Source organism: Colobus angolensis, unplaced genomic scaffold, assembly GCF_000951035.1.
Source record: "Colobus angolensis palliatus isolate OR3802 unplaced genomic scaffold, Cang.pa_1.0 Scaffold12, whole genome shotgun sequence".
NCBI lineage: Eukaryota > Metazoa > Chordata > Mammalia > Primates > Cercopithecidae > Colobus > Colobus angolensis.
In genome coordinates this window covers 8,719,400-8,740,178 of record NW_012113141.1, presented here as the reverse complement: position 1 = coordinate 8,740,178, position 20,779 = coordinate 8,719,400, and the positions used below count along the sequence as shown (strand labels likewise).

Genomic DNA, 20,779 nt, shown 5'->3' with positions numbered 1-20,779 from the left:
CAGGTTAACCCCAGTGGCCGCAGAGCCCTGTACTCTGATCCAATATCTTCTCCCCGGCAGGAAGGCGGTGCCCCCCATGGCGAGGCCGGCGAGAGCAGTGCCTGCTTCCCCCCGAGGACAGTCCGCTGTGGCAGTATCTTCTGAGCCGCTCCATGCGGGAGCACCCGGCGCTGCGAAGCCTGAGGCTGGTCAGCAGGGCGCGGGACGGGAACGGGCGTCCCTCTCGGGCCCTGCGGGTCCCACGTGGCTGTGTGACCTTGGGCTGGGCCGTGGCCCTCTCTGGGCTTCCGGCTTCCCCGGGCCGGGTGCGGTGGGCGTTCCCGGAGGGTCCGTCCCCCAGGCCACGCCCAGAACCGCGCTCCTGGGGGTTTGGGACCCCAGGGCGAAGGTGGGTAACCGGCATGGCTGGTGCCACCTTCTCCTTTCACGCAGCTGACCCTGGAGCAGCCGCAGGGGGATTCCATGATGACCTGCGAGCAGGCCCAGCTCTTGGCCAACCTGGCGCGGCTCATCGAGGCCAAGAAGGCGCTGGACCTGGGTAGGGGCACGCGGCCGGGATCCCGGAGGGCCGAAGTTTCCGGGCCGACCCCCACTCTGCTCTGAGCCGGTCTGTGTTCTGGTCCCAGGCACCTTCACGGGCTACTCTGCCCTGGCCCTGGCCCTGGCGCTGCCCGCGGACGGGCGCGTGGTGACCTGCGAGGTGGAAGCGCAGCCCCCGGAGCTGGGGCGGCCCCTGTGGAGGCAGGTGAGCGCCCGCGCCTAGCCCCGCAGCCCCAGGCGAGGGCGCAACGGCTGACACGCTTCCTCCGCAGGCCGAGGCGGAGCACAAGATCGACCTCCGGCTGAAGCCCGCCCTGGAGACCCTGGGTGAGCACCGAAGCGGGAAGGGTTTTGTGGCCATTGCAAACGAGGCCGCTGTGTGGCCGAGCTGTGACTAGGCCTGCGGGTTAAGGGCACGGCCGGCTATCACAGCGCCCGGGCCGGCCTGGGAGGGGCCTTAGGGACGCTGGGGCCGCGGACTCAGCCGCACCTGCCCTCCCTCCCCCTGCAAGACGAACTGCTGGCGGCAGGCGAGGCCGGCACCTTCGACGTGGCCGTGGTGGATGCGGACAAGGAGAACTGCGCTGCCTACTACGAGCGCTGCCTGCAGCTGCTGCGACCCGGAGGCATCCTCGCCGTCCTCAGAGTAAGGGATCCACTGCGGGGGAAGAGAAAGCACCCTCTCGGGGCGGGTCCCCATCTTTTTCCTTGACTCCTCTTATACCCCAAAGCCCCACCCAGTCCAGTCACGTAGGCTCCACCCTCTGCGGGGCTCCGGCCCCAGTAGGTACCCAGGCTTTCCTCCGCTTTGGTTCTCAGTCTCCGGCTCTGGTCACCTCCCGCCCGGGCACCTCCCCTCCCGCCTGGGCACCTCCCTCCGAGGCCCCGCCTTCCGCCCGAGCACCTCTCTCCGAAGCCCCGCCTCCCACGGCCCGGTTGGCCCCGCCCTCCCGCAGGTCCTGTGGCGCGGGAAGGTGCTGCAACCTCCGAAAGGGGACATGGCGGCCGAGTGTGTGCGAAACCTAAACGAACGCATCCGGCGGGACGTCAGGGTCTACATCAGCCTCCTGCCCCTGGGCGATGGCCTCACCTTGGCCTTCAAGATCTAGGGCTGGCCCCTAGTGAGCGAGAGAGGGTTGCCTGGGAACCCCAGGAATTGACCCTGAGTTTTAAATTCGAAAATAAAGTGGGGCTGGGACACACGACCTCCTGAGCCTTCGTGTGTGGCGCTGGATGGGGAAGGGAGGGAAGGCCCAGCACAGCTCCTTCAGTGAAAGGGGCCTTGTGGTTTGTCCCCTCCCTGGCGCCAGGTCTGTGGCCCTACTGCAGGAAGCTCCAGCTGGCAGGAGGCAGGTTATGAAGTTTTAATTGGCCTGGCCACATGTAATGGCCAGAGACCCCAGTTCCTCAGGCTTGTCTCCCTCCTACATCTCTCCCTCAGGGCAGGCGAAGCTCTGGTTCCGTGAAGCTGGGGACTGGTGGAGGGCCACTATGGTGTCTGACAACAGGAAAGAGGATTGCAGGTGCCCACGGGTGTCACTTATGTGCTTTTGTAGGTGATGCCAGTTCTGCTGGCGGCTTGCTCATGTCTTCACAGCACAGTCAGCTCCCCAGCCTCACCTCTCCAGTGGAGGCCCTGGTGGGGGAACATCACCTCTGAGAGCCAGGTCAGTTGGCCTGGACCTGAGGACCTCGGGGTTGACTTGAGTATTCCGCCGTCTCCTTGAAATTCTGAAGGAAAGTGAGGGGGATCATTGGCCAGGGAGGCGTGAAGCAAACAAGCCTATAGGTACAGCAGTTGTTACCACACTCCCTAGAGAATGAAGAGAACTTCGGGCTTTTCTGAACCATCTGCCTATGAGGTGAGGTGGAGAAGGAACCAAGCCTTATGGAGCACTTTCGACCCAGGTGCTCTGCTTCTCATTTAAATCTCCCCAACCTCATAGATCTTATCTCCACTGACAGATGAAGGTCAGATTCTTTCCACTGACACTGCCTCAGGCATAAGTGGCATTAGCCTGGAATTCAAGCAGCCTTTGCCACTACCTGGTAAGCCTCAGTGATGGGAAGTGTCCCTGGAGACTGCTGAAAGCAGGGCTAAAGAGCTACATGAGGCTGGGTGCAGTGGCTCATGCCTGTAATCCTAGCACTTTGGGAGGCTGAAGCAGGTGGATCATTTGAGGTCACAAGTTCGAGACCAGCCTGGTCAACATGGTGAAACCTGGTCTCTACTAAAAATACAGAAATTAGACAGGTGTGGTGGTACACGCCTGTAATCCCAGCTACTCGGGAGGCTGAGGCAGGAGAACTGCTTGAACCCAGGAGGCAGAAGTTGCAGTGAGCCCAGACTGCACCACTGCACTCCAGTCTGAGCAACAGAGAGAGAGACTCATCTTAAAAAAAAAAAAAAAGCCACACGAACTCACAGCTCCTGGGACACACTTTGCATTTTGGACACTACACAGGACCATGGCTGGAAACCTACACTTTTCTAACTCATGAAAGCATATTAGGATGCACATGAGTGAATAGGTTCAATTTATTCTAAGCAGATCCTTGACAAACAGCTAACTCGTGCCACACCTCAGTCTAAATTACTGTAGCCACTGCCCAATAAAGGCCCAACTGTTAGCTAAGGGGCAGCAGTCCCCATGACTAGGATTTTTCCCTTTAGAGGACCACTAGCAGTGATTAGTTACCTGCGGGTCTACTTTACACTGTAAGAGTTGCTTTCAGGCCTAGCCTGCATGGACATCTTTTCATGTTTCTCTTCTTACCTGACTCAGGCTGACTCAAATTCTAACCTTCCATCCCTTAAGTCATGTCTGTCTGGAGAGGGCCTTTCAGAGAACCATGATTCACATGGGCCATTCAAGCCAGTCCCCTAGGACCAAGTGGGACCAGAGGGTTCTTCATGCCCCCAACCCTCCTGTGTGGACAGCTTGCTTGAGCTCTGGTCTCTCACCAGCTTCTTCTCAATCTCAAAGTTTGTAGCATGTATCATTTCTTGGGTGATGAGTCCTTCCATTTTCTTACCCATTTCTTATCACTCAGGCTTTACCATTCTTCAGGTCTACTATTACAGATTTGTTGAACAAATCTTCTCCAGTATTTAATCATATCATTCCAGTTATCTCCTATCAGAAAACTTGCTCTTTCCTACTTTTCCAATCAGAACCACCTATTAATGTCTCATTTGTACACAGATGAAGGCCAATGCTACACAGCCAAAAGGGGTTGCCTCTGGTCTCCTACCTATACCCACCTTTCAATGTCTGCCTAGAAGGAAATGAGTAATGATCTCTCAGAGTCCCACAGGTTACCCTTACTGTCTACAACTTACTCCTCTTCTGTACGCCTAACACTATCTCACCAAACCAGGGCCTACTTTATTTTCCTAGCAGTAGCTCACAGGGATATGGTGTGTTTGTGTAACTTTTCACCACCTTCTTTTTCCTTTCAATTATGCAGGGCAATTCTGCACAGACTTACAAACTGAAGAGTGTAAAAGCATGTATCCTCTTATTGTAGTCTTAAAAAGCTCGTGGAATTATTCTCGGGATACAGAAGATTCTGTGGCACAGATTTAGGTAAAGAGCAAAATACTCACTGGAAAAATTAAATATTGGCTAGCTACCACGGAGATTTGACCCTAGCTGGCAAACGTGGAACTCTGCAAATACTTGGAGTCATTATGTATACTTGTTTTATTCATAATTTGTCATGTTCTGGGATACCAAAAGTAATAATGGCTGAATTTAACAAAATTTTTAACCTCATCTCAATATCCCCTGATCCATCTCATTCAATGGTAATAGTCAATGTTTTCTAAAGGAACATAAAAACAAACATGCACACAATTGCACGGTTTTCATAAAGGTCTATTTCATTATTGGTGGGTAGCGCATTTAACAGTTAAATACATTTAAATAATGTATAGGTGACTGCAGGACTGCAGCATTGGTAACTAGATAACCAATTCAACTAGAAACCAGCTAACAAGGAACTGTCTAAATACTTAAAATACAGCTCTTGTTGAGATCATCCTTTGTTTTAATCATCTTCTTGGGGGAAAAAAAGCCTGCTGCTGGTCACAATGGAAATATATTAAGGCCAAATCTTCTGATATCCATTCCCAAAGGTATCTTTCAGCTGGATTAAGCCTCCAACTCCAGGGCGAGCCCAAGCTTGTGGCCTCCAGCATTAATGCTCTTTCCGTCTACCAGAGCAGAGAGTGTAAGCTTCACACCTATTAAGACAAACACAAAAACAAAAAACCGTGATGTACCTGGCACTTTACTCAGTCTGAGCCTTCTTTCACAGTTATCCCCAGAAGCCTGCATGTCAATTCCTCAGCCTGTCAGCTGACCTACTAGTGCTGGCCACCAGAGGGCGCTTGGAAGTATCTGAGACACCAGAAGGACTGGGTTACCATTCTAGGTAAGGCACCAAGTCACAGAGAAATGTTTTAATAACAAGTTCAAAGTGTTCTAGAATATACAATAATGTTGAGTACACTATCCAGATGAAAAGAGACTAAAGACATAATCATAATTAGATCCTAGAAAGGGAAACCTACAATAAAGACACATTTGGGGATGGGGGTAAATCTGAATATATATTTGGTATTACATTAATGTTAGTTTTCTTAGATGCGACAATGGTATTGTGCTTATAAAGAAAAATGTCTCTTAGGATACACATGCCAGGGGCTGCCGTGTCTGTATGTCTGCAAAACATACAGTTTTTTAAAAAAAGTATGTGAAGTTTCAGAGACATAAAATAAATGTAGTAAATTTTAACAACTGGTCAACATAGGGTAAGCGTATATGATGTTCACTGTACCATTCTTCCAACTTTTCTTTAGGTTTCAAAATCGCCAAAATAAACTTTGGGGAGGAAAATCCCTATTGGGAGGGGGGAAAGTCCCCAGTACTTTAACCAGACTCCAAGATGAGTCATGTGCACTGTAAAGTTGGAGAAATGCTGCTCTAGACACAGCATGCTTCAAAATATTATATAAAGTCAACAAGACTATAGACAGAACCAAAGCAATGAGTGAACTTTTATCAACAAAATAAAAATTACTTTTATTTTAGAGAGAGAGAGAGAAAGGAAGGAAGGGAGGGAGGGAGGGAAAGAAAGGAAAAGAAAGGGAAAGAAAAGGAAGGAAGGAAGGAAAGAGTGAGTAAGTTGTGGCAAAAGGTAAACATGTATTTATTGTACTCTTCTTTCAACTCTTCTGTGTGCTTGAAAGGTCTGAAAAATAAGCTGAAGAATGAAAACTAAATTTTTTTAATACTATCAAAACAATCCTACTTTATCAAGAATACTTACCAGGCCTCAGAGTCTGAGTGTAGCCTACTCCAATTAAGCTAGAGTTGTTGACTTTTGCCTAAAATAAAATTCAAAAACAACTGTAAGAAAAATATTTCAATAGGGACAAAACCCCTACATGTTTCCCCATCATGTAGTCATGAAGTGTTCAGTTTTATTCATATGAGACAATAAAATTCATTATGTATTAAGCCAAACAGAAATCAGTTACTACTTAATTCATATCCATTCAACTCAAAAATCAAATTGTCAGTAGGACACGATACTCCTGATAGCCACTGGAATGTATCCAAAGACCCCAAACTGTCGGTACAGCACAAGAGCCTAAGCACTCTCATAAAAATCATCTTTGTCGATTCTAGTCTAGCACAACAAAACCAGACCAAATGTGGTACAAATCAGGCTCACCAGAGGTGACACACAGCAGCCTTAAAGTGCAGGGTATAAAGTTTAAATTCATGACTTAGTTACACACATGTAAACTTTCCTACTTTCAGGACTCTTCCTAAAGAACCAAAACCATCAATGTTAAAAAAAAAAAAATCTCCAAACAAGTAATTCCTCTGAAGAATCAGATCAAACAATCCTTTATCCTCACATTCTCACACCCCTCATGAATGCCAGTGCCGCTGAGTTCTGGCTGTTTGTAACCACTGTGCTTGGGAGGAGGTCCCAGTGAGGTATCATGTACCAATCCAGGCCCCTGCCTTCCTTGCACAATCCTAACATTTCAGGACTTACAGACTTCAAGGGCTGGAAGGAACCCTGAAGAGTAAGACATAGTAAGGAGCAGATTCCTTCTAGTTCCATTCTCTACCACCCCTAACATTATGAAGCCACACCAGAGGCCAGGAACACCTCCCTTCATTTCCAGGGCGTAGGTTGCCTAGACACGCAACTTTGCTTTGCTTTCAGCATTCTGAGGGCTACTGTATAAAGGTAACAAACAGCCTATGTGACCAACACAGATCTCCAAATGATTTGATGTCTATAGTCTTATAATGTGTAACATCCAAAGAGCCCAATCGAGAGAAAGAAATGATGTAACTATACAGACACAAACCACATCCACAACACCTGTATTCACTTGGCACTACAGCCAAATATTCATGAGCTACCAATGACCATCTAAAACAAAAAACAGGCCTGGTGCAGTGGCTGACACCAGTAATCCCACCACTTTGGGGGCCAAGGTGGGAGGATCACTTGAGCCCAGGAATTCAACAACAGTCTGAGCAACACAGTGAGACCCCTGTCTGTCTGTACAAAATTTTTCTAGCTTGGCATGATGGTGTACACCTACCCAACTATCAGGGAAGCGGGGGTGAGAAGGAAGGATCTCTTGAGCCCAGGTGGCTGAGGGTACAGTGAGCTGTGGTTGCACTAGTGAACTCCAGCCTAGGCAACACAAAGCAAAAAAAAAGAAAAAGAAAAAGAAAAGAAAAAAAAATACCTCACTAATGACCATCCTGTGCCCTACAAATAAGAGCCTCAGACAGCTGAACAGACATTCCTGTTACTGGCCAGGCACAGTGGTTCACGCCTGTAATCCCAGCACTTTGGGAGGCCAAGGCGGGCAGATCACAAGGTCAGGAGATTGAGACCATCCTGGCTAACACGGTGAAACCTCGTCTCTACTAAAAATACAAAAAATTAGCCGGGGCATGAACCCGGAAGGCAGAGGTTGCAGTGAGCTGAGATAGCGCCACTGCACTCTAGCCTGGGCAACAGAGTGGGACTCCCGTCTCAAAAAAAACAAAAAGAAATTCCTATTATTGGCCAGACTCAGTGGCTCACGCCTGTAATCCCACCACTTTGGGAGGATCACGAGGTCAAGAGTTCAAGACCAGCCTGGCCAAGATGGTGAAACCCCATCTCTACTAAAACTACAAAAATTAGCCAGGCACAGTGGCAGGCGCCTGTTATCCCAGCTACTCGGGGGGCTAAGGCAGGAGAATCGCTTGAATCCGGGTGGCAGAGGTTGCAGTAAGCAGAGATCGCACCACTACACTCCAGCCAGGGCGACAAAGTGAGATTCTGTCTCAAAAAAAAAAAAAAAAAAAAGAAATTCCTATTATTTAACAGTAGGAGTTAAACCATGAAACTGTAATAAGGAGTAGAAAAAATAAACTCAGTTTCTCCCTCTATACTCTCACAAGGCCTAGGGAGAATTTCCCACACATCAAGGAAACAATTCTGCAGCAGATTCCAGCTAGATGTTCTCTAATTCGATTCTGATACTATCTACCTGGAGAGAGAACATTGGATCACACAGGTTCAGCGCTCAGTTTCATAAAACTGCCCCGCCCTCATTTTCAATGCCAATTGAAAGTTCCAGGTTGTTTTGCCTCTGTTTCTTACAGACTGGTTATAAGTTGGGGTTCCCACCAACTCCCTGGGGTTCAATTTCCCAGAGTGGCACAGAGAACTCAGGGAAACACTTACATTTACCAGTTATATAGGATATTTTAAAGGATGTAAATGAACAGCCAGATGAAAAGATACTTATGTATCTTTTCCTTTATAGGTGAGGTCTGGAAGGGTCCCAAGCACAGGAGCTTCCATCCCTGTGGAGCTGGGGTGCCCCATCCTCCCATGACATGAATGTATTATTGTTTGCCTTCCTGAAGGCCCCCTGAACTCAGTCCTTTGGGTTTTTATGGAGACTTCATTACAAAGGCACGATTAATTAAATCACTGGTCACTGGCTCAACCTTCAGCTACTATGCCCTCCCCAAGGAAGGTTTGTTCCCTAGCAACCAGCACCCCCTACCATGTGGTCATCTAGGGACTATCCAAAAATCACCTCATTCAGATGTGGGTTAAAAATAACAAAATAGCCCAGGGCACAGTGGCTCGTGCCTGTTACCCCAGCACTTTGGGAGCCAAGGCAGGGGGATCACCTGAGGTCAGGGGTTAGAGACCCACCTGGCCAACATGGTGAAACCTCATTTGTACTGAAAATACAAAAATTAGCTGGGCGTGGTGGCAAGCACCTGTCATCCCAGCTACTAGGTAGGCTGAGGCATGAGAACTACTTGAGCCTGGGAGGCGGACGTTGCAGTGAGCAGAGACCACTGCACTCCATCCAGCCTGGGTGACAGCGAGATTTCATTTAAAAAAAGAAAAAAACCACAAAACACTCTTTCACTTTTATGCTCTGGAGCTGTTTCGGGAACCAAGAACAAATGGCCAAATATCTCAACAAAAGATACTCCTACTGCTCTGGTCACTTGGGAAATTACAAGGGTTACAGAAGCTGTGAGCCAGGAACTGGACAAAAACCAAAATATATACACCATAGTATCACAGGCCACCCCCTGGTTTCAAACAGGGATCCCTTAGAGCAAAAAAGTCCATATATCTGTCAAGGATGTTTACACTTGTTACATTTACATAACACACATATCTGCAAGAGTACAAACACCAATATGCTTATCACCTGGAGAAGCTACTGTGGGATAAGGATAGGTTTAAAGAAACAACTAGGCCAGGCGCGGTGGCTCACGTCTGTAATCTCAGCACTTTGGGAGGCCGAGGCGGGCGGATCACCAGAGGTCGGAGTTTGAGAACAGCCTGGCCAACACGGCGAAACCTCGTCTCTACTAAAAATACAAAAATTAGCCAGGCGTGATAGCGGGCACCTATAATCCCAGCTACTCAGGAGGCTGAGGCACGAGAATGGCTTGAACCCAGAAGGTGGAGGTTGCAGTGAGCCAGGATCACACCACTGCACTCCAGCCTAAATGACAAGAGTGAGACTCCGTCTCAAAAAAAAAAAAAAAAAACCTAATTTGTCCTATGAAGAGAAAAAAAAAAATAGCTCAGCAGTATGAGGAATGTGAGGTATGCAAAATTTATCAGGCCCAGAGAGACGTGAGAATGAGACTTTAGTCACAGGACACACCCCCATGCCCGGTGGAAATTGTTTAAAAACATTTTTTCTTTTTTTTCTTCCTTGTAGTTTCCAGGCTAGCTAGTAAATATCTAAAGTGTTAACAGCAAGTTGCACAATGTGACCCTCACCCATTATCTAACATTATATAACATGAGTTCCTGGAATCTGTGATACAAAGAACAATGTATAGCCAATCAGTAATCAATGTTATTTCTGTAAACCAAAGAATATTCCTGCCAAACAACTTTGTATCAGCCCACATCCTGTCCTGGATTTTTGGCCTTTAAAAACCTGTTTGTAACAAAGGCCAAATGGAGCTCAAATCCACTTGAATCTGAGTCTGCTGGGCAGCTGTCCTCATTATGGTACAAGTAAATTCTTTAAAATTGTATTTTGTGCCTTAGTTTCTTCCTTTAGGTTCACAGAAGCCATTAGAAACATCTTTATCTTCTTCTACCAGCTTTTTCCCCCTTGATCTACTGTTATTTGTACCTTGTGCAGAACTATTCAGGACAGAAATCAGCTGACAGTGAGATCCATTTCCTCGTCAGGCCAGTCACTTTCCATAGTGTTACATCCTGAGGAGGCTTCAACTCAATTTCACAATACATATGATCATCAATCCGTATTATAAGACTTATTTACACAAGGGAGTTTAATCTTGCCAACAGTATTACCATATGGCAGTATGAGCATGGTACAAAAAAAAATTCAGTTTCGTTACAAATCAGTAAGAATTAGAGATATTTGCTTTGCCTTCCCAACAGAAATCTACCCTTCCCCATTTGTCAGCTTTATCTTGATAAGCCTGATTACTGCCCCAGGCAATTTCAGATCACATTTCTCAATGTAATCTCTGACTTCTGACTTTTTAAATTTCTCCAAATTGGGCAAAATACAGCAAATATGGGTCTTAGGGGTACTTTGCCCGAGGTTGGTGGCCAAGGCTTAAACCAAATGAAATCTGAGTTTGGTCTAGCATCAAGGTACAATCCAGCACTCTTTCACTTTGATTTTAGTGATTACAAATAACAACAATCAAGGGCTTGTATATTTTGTTTGTTTCTTATTGTTTGCACTTCCCCTTATGCACCCAGTGAACCAACTCCCTGGCAGTTGAATCTATCTCCGAATTCCACTGGTAATTTTTAAGTACCTGAGCACAGCACAGTTGTGGCTCCATAGTAGGGGTGACCACCTGACCACTCAGGAGTCAAAAGTTCCTCTTTCCCCATCCATTTATCCTTTTTCTTCCTAAACCATGCTTCGATGAGCCACTCTAGCTAGAGCCACTCTAGCAAATCCCAATCCTGACATCAATCTGAGGATACAGAAAAAAACCAACTCAGTTTCTCCTACTATTCTCTCACAACACAGAATGTTTCTATGACATGTGTGAGGGCTTTCCCCACACACCAAGCAAGCAATAATTTCTGCAGCAGACACTTGGCTAAATGTCTTGTAATTCAATTCAACTCTATCCTGGAGACATCAGATGCCACAGGTTAAGGGCTCAGTCCCACAAGACTGCCCTCCTCCCACTTCGGATGCCAACTGCAAGCCCTAGGTTGTTTTAACTGCTTCTGACCTGGCAGCTCTAGAGGTTCCCACAAGCCCCTCCCTTGGGTTCAATTAATTTCCTAGAGCAGGTCACAGAACTCAAGAAACATTTTATTTACATTTACCAGTTTTAATAAAGGATATTACAAAGGATACAGATGAAGAGACATATAGTGCAAAACACAGGAAAGGACACAGCTTCAATGCCCTCTCCAGGCATGCCACCTTCCAGCAACCTCAGCTACCCAGCTCACTGACCTTTATCCTTGTGGGTTTTCACGAGGCTTCATTATACAGGCATGACTGATTAAACCACCAGCCATTGGTGAACAACTTAACCTTCAGCCCCTCTCCCCACCACCCTCTAATCACACCTTGGTCTCTCCACTGACGAGCTCCCACCCCGAAGCTACCTAAAGGTGGCCAGCCACCAGTCAACTCATTAGCATACAAAAAGATACTTAACACTTTGGGGATTCCAAGGATTTTTTTAGGAGTTCTATGCCAGGAGAGGGCAGGAAAACCAAATATATACTTCCTAATATCACAAGGAGCATTAAGCAATGCTTCTGGGTACTGCTGAATTGGAGTGGCAGCTAACATTACGGAAGTGGGAAAGGCTAGGTATGTTTCCAAACTAATTCCCAGGAGTCACTAAATGACACAGGGGTCCCAAACTGCCTTCCCATTTTAACTATGAACTCCTAGTAGCTGAGATAAACTTCTTCCACTGACATTAAATCTGTTAAAATGTCACAGACATACGAGAACATCAATGCAAGTAACAGAATAGTGTGCTGTATGAATCCTGAGGTTTTTATTGCTGTAGTGCAATTAGAAATGGAGAAGGGGGCCAGCCGTGGTGGCTCATGCCTGTAATCCCAGCACTTTGGGAGGCTGAGGCGGGTGGATCACTTGAGGTCAGGAGTTTGAGACAAGTCTGGCCAACAAATCCCATCTTTACTAAAAAATACAAAAAAATTAGCCAGGTGTGGTGGCAGGCACCTGTAATCTCAGCTACTCGTGAGGCTGAGGCAGAAGAATTGCTTGAACCCAGGAGGCAGAGCTTGCAGTGAGCCAAGATTGCACTACTGCACCCCAGCCTGGGCGACAGAGTGAGACTCCATCTCAAAAAAAAAAAAAAAGACAAAGTGATGATTAAAATACTAGCCAGGTGCAGTGGCTCATGCCTGTAATCCCAACCGCCTCCATTGGGAGGCTGGGACAGGATGACAGCTTGAGCCTAGGATGGGCAACATATGGAAATCCCATCCTTACAAAAAAAACATCAAAAAATTAGTTGGGAATAGTAGGAAGCTGAGGTTGAACCCAGAATGTCAAGGCTGCAGGGAGTCATGATTGTGCCACTGCAGTCCAGCCTGGACAAAAGAGAGCCTTGAAAAAAAAAGATTAAAGCACTATTATTTCTGACACGGTAAGAACTACCCAGGGACCAAAACACCACCTATACCTGGGTTTAGACAGGCCTATGGCTCAAGGTTATTATCAACATTAACTCAGCAGTTTTTGAGATTAAACAAACTCCACCAGCCTGGCCTGGAAATAAAACATCTAACACTGTATTCATCAAAAAAGCAACATTTCAAAATCTAAAGCCAATTTATCTGTAAACTTGGGACTGTGTGAAATCAGTTCAAATTTTCAACATAATTCAGTATACCCAAAGACTCATTCCCACAACCAAAACCCCCTTCTAAGTCCACAAAAGTACTCACAGAAATGGAAGCAGTGGGATCCAACTGATATTTAGCTGCAATGCCAAAACGAGTGCAGTTGGTACCTGATGTCCAAGCAAGGTTTACTGAAGTGTCAAGATCTTCACATACTTTCTGATAAATTGATCCTCCAAATTCTGTCCCATCATTCCTGTAAGATATTTTAAATTAGTAGATCTAGAATAGACAATGTAATAATGTCTAAGGCACAGGCTGATTTGTAGCATTACATTTAAATAAAAACCACAGCTCAAGTGGGTCTTTAGTGTTCCATTGAAAACTTGCAAGTTTTAACAGGTTTTTTCCCCCAACCCATACCCATAGAGGGACTGGTAAAATGAACCACAGAATATCCATTCAGTGGAATTATCACACTGTATTAAACATGCAAGAGATTCCCATACAGCCTTTCGGTTATGTCTTTCATAAACACGTATATTTACACACACATATAAAAAGGTGAACCATCACCACGTTAACAAAGATTATATACCTAGCTGGCATGATTATGAGAAATGTTGGTTTTCTTCTTTGTGCTTGTTATTTGCCAATGAATTTTTACAATGGAAAGAAAAACATTTTAAGTACTTTCCATATATCTATCTAGTTTGGGCTTGGGTAAAAATACAGGCTGGATGTAGTGGCTCACGCCTATAATCCCAACACTTTAGGTGGAGGCAGGAGGATCGCTTGAGGTGAGGAGTTTGAGACAAGCCTGGGCAACATAGCAAGACCCCATCTCTATAATAATTATTAAAAACAAACAAAAAAACAACAGCAGCAGCTGGGACCAGTGGCTCACACCTGTAATCCCAGCAATTTGGGAGGTGGGCAGATCAAGAGGTCAGGAGTTCCAGACCAGGCTCACTAGCATGGTGAAACTCCATCTCTACCAAAATACAAAAATTAGCCAGGGGCGGTGGCATGCGCCTGTAGTCCCAGCTACTTGGGAGGCTGAGGCAGGAGAACTGTTTGAACCCGGGAGGTGGATGTTGCAGTGAGCTGAGATGGCCACAGAGCAACTCTGTCTCAACAAAGAAAAAAAGAAAGAAAAAAAAAACCCAACAACAGAACACCATACATTTTAGGCAATCCTATCACGTCAGCATCCTACACATCTTTTAAAATGAATATACTGGTAGCAGTCTGCCAATATCTAATGCCTCGTGTAAAAATACAAAGTGCATTAAACCCCATATAAAATGAACATTTACTCTCTCAGCACCAAAGGTCAGATTAACATTCTTTTACTATAAGCTTTCAAGGGGCACCCTAGAAATGACCAAGACTGATTTTGTTTTTAAATGTTAAGAGAAATCCTTTAGGGTGCACCCAGATCAATAAGAGATGACAGACATCAAAATCATCCTCTGAGGGCCTACATCACAGTATCCTATGAAAGAAATACTTACACATTAGTGTGTAGCTGGAAGTCCCCAGTCCTGTAGCCCACTGCAAAGTTATTCCTTGTCAGCTTTGATTTGGCACTGTCAAAGGTCATCTGGTACCCAGCAAGCCAGCCCTCATAACCAAAGACAGCTGAACCATGGATTGCAGGTCCAGCAAAATCAAAGTCAACATCACAACCAAGGTTTATACACTCCCTCTTGTAAGAGGACTTGATTTTACCACTTTTCTTTCTGGAAAAAGAACAAACTGACGTCACTGGGAAAAATGTACACACACTTATGCACAAGAGAGCACAAAACAGACTTAAATGAACTGCAGTATGACCAGGGAGTAAAAACCAGCAGTACAATAACGGAGTAAAAAAATCATCTCAATGAACTACAAGACAAGGACACATGAGGCAACTGGACAGCCATCTAGAACTGCTTTGCAGAATTAACAATCATTCACAAACACCTGTTAGAAACACATTAATTGCCCAAGTTAGTGCAACAACGAAGAGGCAAATATTTGAAGGCAAGCCAATGATAGCAACCATAGTATTCTAAAAGCAGATATAGGCCAGGAATGGTGGCTCCTGCCTGAAATCTCAGCACTTTGGGAGGCTGAGGCGGGTGGATCACCTAAGGTCAGGAGTTCAAGACCAGCCTGGCTATCATGGTGACACCCTATCTCTACTAAAAATACAAAAAAAAATTAGCCAGGCATGGTGGCACACGCTTGTAATCCCAGCTACTTGGAAGGCTGAGACAGGAGAATCACTTGAACCCAGCAGGCAAAGGTTGCAGTGAGCCAAGATCGCACCATTGCCTGGGTGACAGAGAATAAATAAATAGACTGGGAGAGGTGGCTCACACCTGTAATCCCAGCACTCTGGGAGGCCACAGCAGGCAGATCACAAAGTCAGGAGTTCAAGACCAGCCTGACCAACATGGTGAAACCCTGTCTCTACTAAAAATACAAAAATTAGGCGGGCGTGGTGGCACATCGCCTGTAATCCCAGCTACTCAGGAGGCTGAGGCAGGAGAATCACTTGAACCCGGGAGGCGGAGGCTGCAGTGAGCCAAGATCACGCCCCTACACTCCAGCCTGGGTGACAGAGTGAGACTCTGTCTCAAATAAAAATAAACAAAAATAAATAAATAAATAAATAAAATAAAATAAAATAGATGCAATAAGATATGAAAAAAAAAAAAGTGGCCAGGCATGGTGACTTCATGCCTGTAATCCCACCATTTTGGGAGGCCAACGCAGGCAGATCACCTGAGGTCATTAGTTCCAGAACAGCCTGGCCAACATGGCAAAACCCTACCTCTACAAAAAATACAAAAATTAGCTGGGCATGGTGGTGTGCGCCTGTAGTCCCTGCTACTCAGGGAGGCTGAGGCAGAAGAATCGCTTCAACCTGGGAAGTGGAGGTTGCAGTGAGCCAAGATGATGCCACTGCACTCCAGCCTGGGTGACACAGAGAAGACTCCATCTCAAATAAATAAATAAAAGCAGATACAGAGATTTCACCACCACAAGGTAGCTTAATAAGCTATCAAACAGTAAAGGTACACCTTTTCTAAATACACAAAAGAGAAATGCTTTTAAATGTAATACAGATAAAAATGTCTGTGCTTACCCTGTGTTTGGTGAGAAGGTAGTATCAAATGTCAGTTTCAAACCTTGACAAATCTATTTTGAAAGAAAAGCAATCTGCTTTCTTTTTTGAAATACAAAAATAATTAATAAAATTAATACTAAAATTTTCAAAATGTTACCTGGTCTTCAATTGTGATTTCTGTTCCCAGAGTGTTATCAGTGTTCCACTTTTCTGTGAAAGTCAGACCATACTCACACCACTTGTATTTGGTCTCCAAGGTCCCAGTAACTTTACCAGTGTCTGTATTAGATGAACCAGATGTTGAAAATTCCTAACAAGACAATCAATAACTTCATGAACATTCTCATAAGCCTAGAATTCATCACTAACTTACAAACACACACACACACAACCCGCTGAAACATTTGGTAAATTCATGAATCCTCCTTTTTCAGCTTCCTGAACACTCATATCCCTCTGCACTGTGCTACTCTCTGAAGCTTATATAAGAGTGACAAGCCTTTGAGCAACTGACTGCCACTTTACATACAGCTGACACTTCTAATCAATCACAAGTTCATCTGTAGTGAATTCTCAAGTGAACAAACTGCACACCCTTTTTTTTTTGAGACTGAGTCCCGCTCTGTCGCCACGCTGGAATGCAGTGGCGTGATCTCGGCTTACTGCAACCTCCGCCTTCCAGGTTCAAGTGATTCTCCTGCCTCAGCCTCCCAAGTAGCTGGGATTACAGGTGCCCGCCACGACGCCCAGCTGATTTTTGTATTTTTAGTACAGACGGGGTTTCACCATGTTGGCCAGGCTGGTCTCCAACTCCTAACCTCAAGTGATCCACCACCTCGGCCTCCCAAAGTACTGGGATTACAAATGTGAGCCACTGCGCCCGGCCAACTGTACATCTTTTAAGGAAGGTTTTGCTAAGGTGATTTTATTTGGGATTCAAAAATCAGCGGGAAACAGAGTGGCGGCTCACGCCTGTGATCCCAGCACTTAGAGACCAGCCTGGGCAACATAGCAAGACCCCATCTCTACAAAAATTAAGAAACCAGTTTAGCATGGTGGTGTGCGCCTGTAGTCCCAGCTACTCAGGAGGCCAAGGTGGGAAGATTGCTTGAGCCTGGGAGGTCCAAGCTGCAGTGAGCCATAATCCCACCACTGCACTCAGCATGGGTGACACAGTGAGACCCTGTCTAAAAACAATAATGTGCCAATCCCTGGTTGCACATTAACTGAAAAAGAAAAAATATGGAGGGCTTATCTGAATTTTTGTTTGTTTGTTTGAGACAGCATCTTGCCTCTGTCACCCAAGCTGGAGCACAGTGGTGTGATCACAGCTCACTGCAGCCTCAACCTCCCAGGCTCAAGTGATCCACATACCTCAGCCTCCTGAGTAGCTGGGATCACAAGCATCACCACGCCATGCCTAAGGAAGACAGCTGATGTGAAAATAATAAAGAGACTACAGCCAGAAATTGTGATATCTGCAGAGTGAGAAATATCAAAAACTGTATCAACAGGAGGAAAGGGCAGTCATCCTTCTCTCAGAAAATAGAACATTTGCTGATAGAGACAAATCCTCAGGTCTTACATATACTCTCCTAAATTAGATCCTTTCATTAACAGGAATTTCAAGTCAAAGCATAGCCCTCAATACCTACACTAAAAAGCACTGGATTGGCTGGGCACGGTGGGTCACACCTGTAATCCCAGCACTTCAGGAGGCTGAGGTGGGATGATCACTTGAGGTAGGGAGTTTGAGACCAGCCTAGCCAACACGGTGAAACCCCATCTCTATTAAAATACAAAAAATTAGCTGGGTGTAGGGGTGCGCACCTCTAGGCAGAAGAATGGTATGAACCCAGGAGGCGGAGCTTGCAGTGAGCTGAGATCGTACCACTGCACTCCAGCCTGGGCGACAGAGCGAGACTCCATCTCAAAAAAAAAAAAAGCATTGGATCCTGTTAGGAAAGAACACTGGATATAAAAATTGGGAGTTCTGATGTCCAGTTCTTCATGTCATTTACTAAATGCATCACACTGGGCAGGACACACTTTTTGGTTTTTTTTTTTTTTTTCGGAGACAGGGTCTCACTGTCGCCCAGGTTGGAGTACAGTGCCACAGGCAGAGCTCACTGCAGCCTCAAACTCCTGGGCTGAAGCGAAGCGATCCTGCTATCTCAGCCTCCCAAGTAGCTGGGACTTCAGGTGCCCACCAACAAGCACAGCAAATTTTTAAATTTTTTTGTAGAGATGGGGTCTCGCTATGTTGCCCAGGTTAGTCTCAGAACTCCTGGGCTCAAGTGATCCTCCTGCCTTGGCCTCCCAAAGTGCTGGGATTACAGGAATGAGCCACTGTGACCAGCCTCACTTACCTTTTTTAGGTCTGTTTCTGCAACTATAATTACAAAGCTTACCTCTGGATGATTAAATTGAACTGACACTGTGAAAGTTTGTACATTTTCATATGCTCCACAGAAAAGGAAAGCATTATTAAAACAATATATATGGAACAGGTTCTTCTAGCAGATAGTTTGAACGGGGAATGTGTGAGTAGATATTTTTAATCCTGAATGACATTAATGACTCTTGGGGCCCCACCCACTGCCATCCATCAGCCTATAGATCAATAGCCAGACTATATACACATGCCAAGGAAGCCTCAAGAAACAAAGCCAATACCACCCTGTGGGACCAGAGTTGGGCCAGATTACAGCTCATGCCCTTTACCACCAGACATTTTGGCTTCTACATTCTGGGGTGGCCTCAGTATCTTTGCAGTTCAGGTAAGAAAACAGAGCCAGGTATTAATGGCACTTATCCGGGGCCAGAGACAAACTAGAGGATCAATACCACGGCTGTTCAATTACACGTATTAAATGTCAGTAAAAACATGCTATATCTAATCCAGCTCCTATACATCCTTCATGCTCTTAAACCTACTTCCAGAAAACTTTCCCTAACCCTATACACAATAATCTATTCCTTTCCAATAAAGATTTGGTTTATCAAACAATCTAGTATTTGATATTAATTATCTCAGTATTCTCAGTTTATTTTCTCTCTCCAACTAGAAAGTAAGCTTTTTAAACACGAGGACTGAGTCTTTTTTAGAAGGCCCTTTGTGTTTCAACAAATACACTAGGGGCCTCAATAGACTAACAATAGGAACATTAAAAAACACATTAAATCACTGCGCTGTAGTAACCTGTTAACTTGGCCAAATAAGTCATTCAATCATAACTAAACACCTAGGCTTCCTTTCAGACCAAAGAAAACAAGTGACAGATATGATCAATGTAAAACCCCAGAAATTCAACAGGCCTAGGCTTTCAAACAACTACAGGCCGAGCGCTGTGGCTCACGCCTGTTATCCCAGCACTTTGGGATCACTTGAGGTCAGGAGTTTGAGACCAGACTGGCCAACATGGCAAAACCCTGTTTCTACTAAAAATACAAGAATTAGCAGGGCATGGTGGCGAGCACCTGTAATCCCAGCTACTTGGGAGGCTGAGGTTGAGGCAGGAGAATCGCTTGAACCTGGGAGGTGGAGGTTGCAGTGAGCTGAGATCATGCCACTGCATTCCAGCCTGGGCAACAGAGCAAGACTGCGTCTCAGGAAAAAAAAAAAAAAAAACAAAGAAAGAAACCACAATACGATTAATTTAAATAAATATCAGTTGCATGCACTACATCAAAAATGTCTATATAGGCCAGGCGTGGTGGTTCTTGCCTGTAATCCCAGCACTTTGGGAGCCTGAGGCAGGCAGATCACGAGGTCAGGAGATCGAGACCATCCTGGCTAACATGGTGAAACCCCGTCTCTACTAAAAACACAAAAAAATTAGACGGGTGTGGTGGTGGCCAGTGCCTGTAGTTCCAGCTACTCAGGAGGCTGAGGCAAGAGAATGGCGTGAAACTGGGAGGTAGAGCTTGCAGTGAGCCGAGATCATGCCACTGTACTCCAGCCTGGGTGACAGTGCGAGACTCGGTCTCAAAAAAAAAAGTCTCTCTCTATATATATATATACACACACATACATATATCAAAATAACCTATAGTATTCTAATATGTGTATTCCAATACACACTTATACCCACCCCAAAATAATCTCAAAACAAAAATTTTTACAGTAAAAAAAATTGCACAAAGCTAAATTTTACTAGGTGGGCATGGTGGCTCACATCTGTAATCCCAGAACTTTGGGAGGTCAATCCAAGGCAGGTGGATCACTTGAGCTCAGGAGTTCAAGACCAGCCTGGGCAACATGGCAAAACGTCAACTACAAAAAATACTCAGGCATGATGATAGGGCCTGTACTCCCAGATGCTTGGGCGGCTAACGTGGGAAGATTGCTTGAGGCTGCAGTGAGCTGAGATTGTGCCACTGTACTCCAGTCAGGGCAACAGAGTGAGACCCTGTCTCAAAGAAAGTTAAATTTCACTTTATCCCCTTTGTAACAGTTCACTCAACTATCAAGACACCAAAATACCAAAATATTAACCTCTTTAAAAAATATTCTTGGCCGGGCACAGTGGCTCACACCTATAATCCCAGCACTTTGGGAGGCTGAGGCGGACGGATCAAAAGGTCAGGAGTTCGAGACCAGCCTGACCAACATAATGAAACCCTGTCTCAACTAAAAATACAAAAATTAGCTGGGCATGGTGGCAGGCACCTATAGTCCCAGCTACT

At 45.7% G+C, this 20,779-nt stretch overlaps 2 protein-coding genes across 5 annotated transcripts in view; one reads left to right on the top strand and one right to left on the bottom strand.

The window, feature by feature from the left end:
* COMTD1 (catechol-O-methyltransferase domain containing 1) overlaps window positions 1-1,745 on the top strand; it is a 2,233-nt gene extending 488 nt beyond the window's left edge. The window contains exons 2-7 of the mRNA XM_011929633.1: window positions 38-188; window positions 433-538; window positions 627-745; window positions 813-867; window positions 1,053-1,186; window positions 1,497-1,745. Of these exons, the coding sequence (XP_011785023.1) occupies window positions 38-188; window positions 433-538; window positions 627-745; window positions 813-867; window positions 1,053-1,186; window positions 1,497-1,649 (718 nt within the window). The 3' untranslated portion in view covers window positions 1,650-1,745. The remainder of the gene's footprint in view (window positions 1-37; window positions 189-432; window positions 539-626; window positions 746-812; window positions 868-1,052; window positions 1,187-1,496) is intronic.
* A 2,487-nt stretch (window positions 1,746-4,232) lies between these two features.
* VDAC2 (voltage-dependent anion channel 2) overlaps window positions 4,233-20,779 on the bottom strand; it is a 21,377-nt gene continuing 4,830 nt past the window's right edge. For 2 of the 4 annotated variants that reach the window (XM_011928566.1, XM_011928575.1), the window contains exons 5-10: window positions 16,248-16,400; window positions 16,109-16,161; window positions 14,484-14,711; window positions 13,072-13,222; window positions 5,878-5,935; window positions 4,233-4,789 (exon numbers count right to left, since the gene is read on the bottom strand). In XM_011928566.1, coding sequence (XP_011783956.1) covers window positions 4,698-4,789; window positions 5,878-5,935; window positions 13,072-13,222; window positions 14,484-14,711; window positions 16,109-16,161; window positions 16,248-16,400 — 735 coding nt within the window. In that variant the 3' untranslated portion in view covers window positions 4,233-4,697. Of the gene's footprint in view, window positions 4,790-5,877; window positions 5,936-13,071; window positions 13,223-14,483; window positions 14,712-16,108; window positions 16,162-16,247; window positions 16,401-17,464; window positions 17,569-20,779 lie in introns of all 4 variants that reach the window. The other 2 variants (XM_011928582.1, XM_011928591.1) reach the window with 2 other exon arrangements.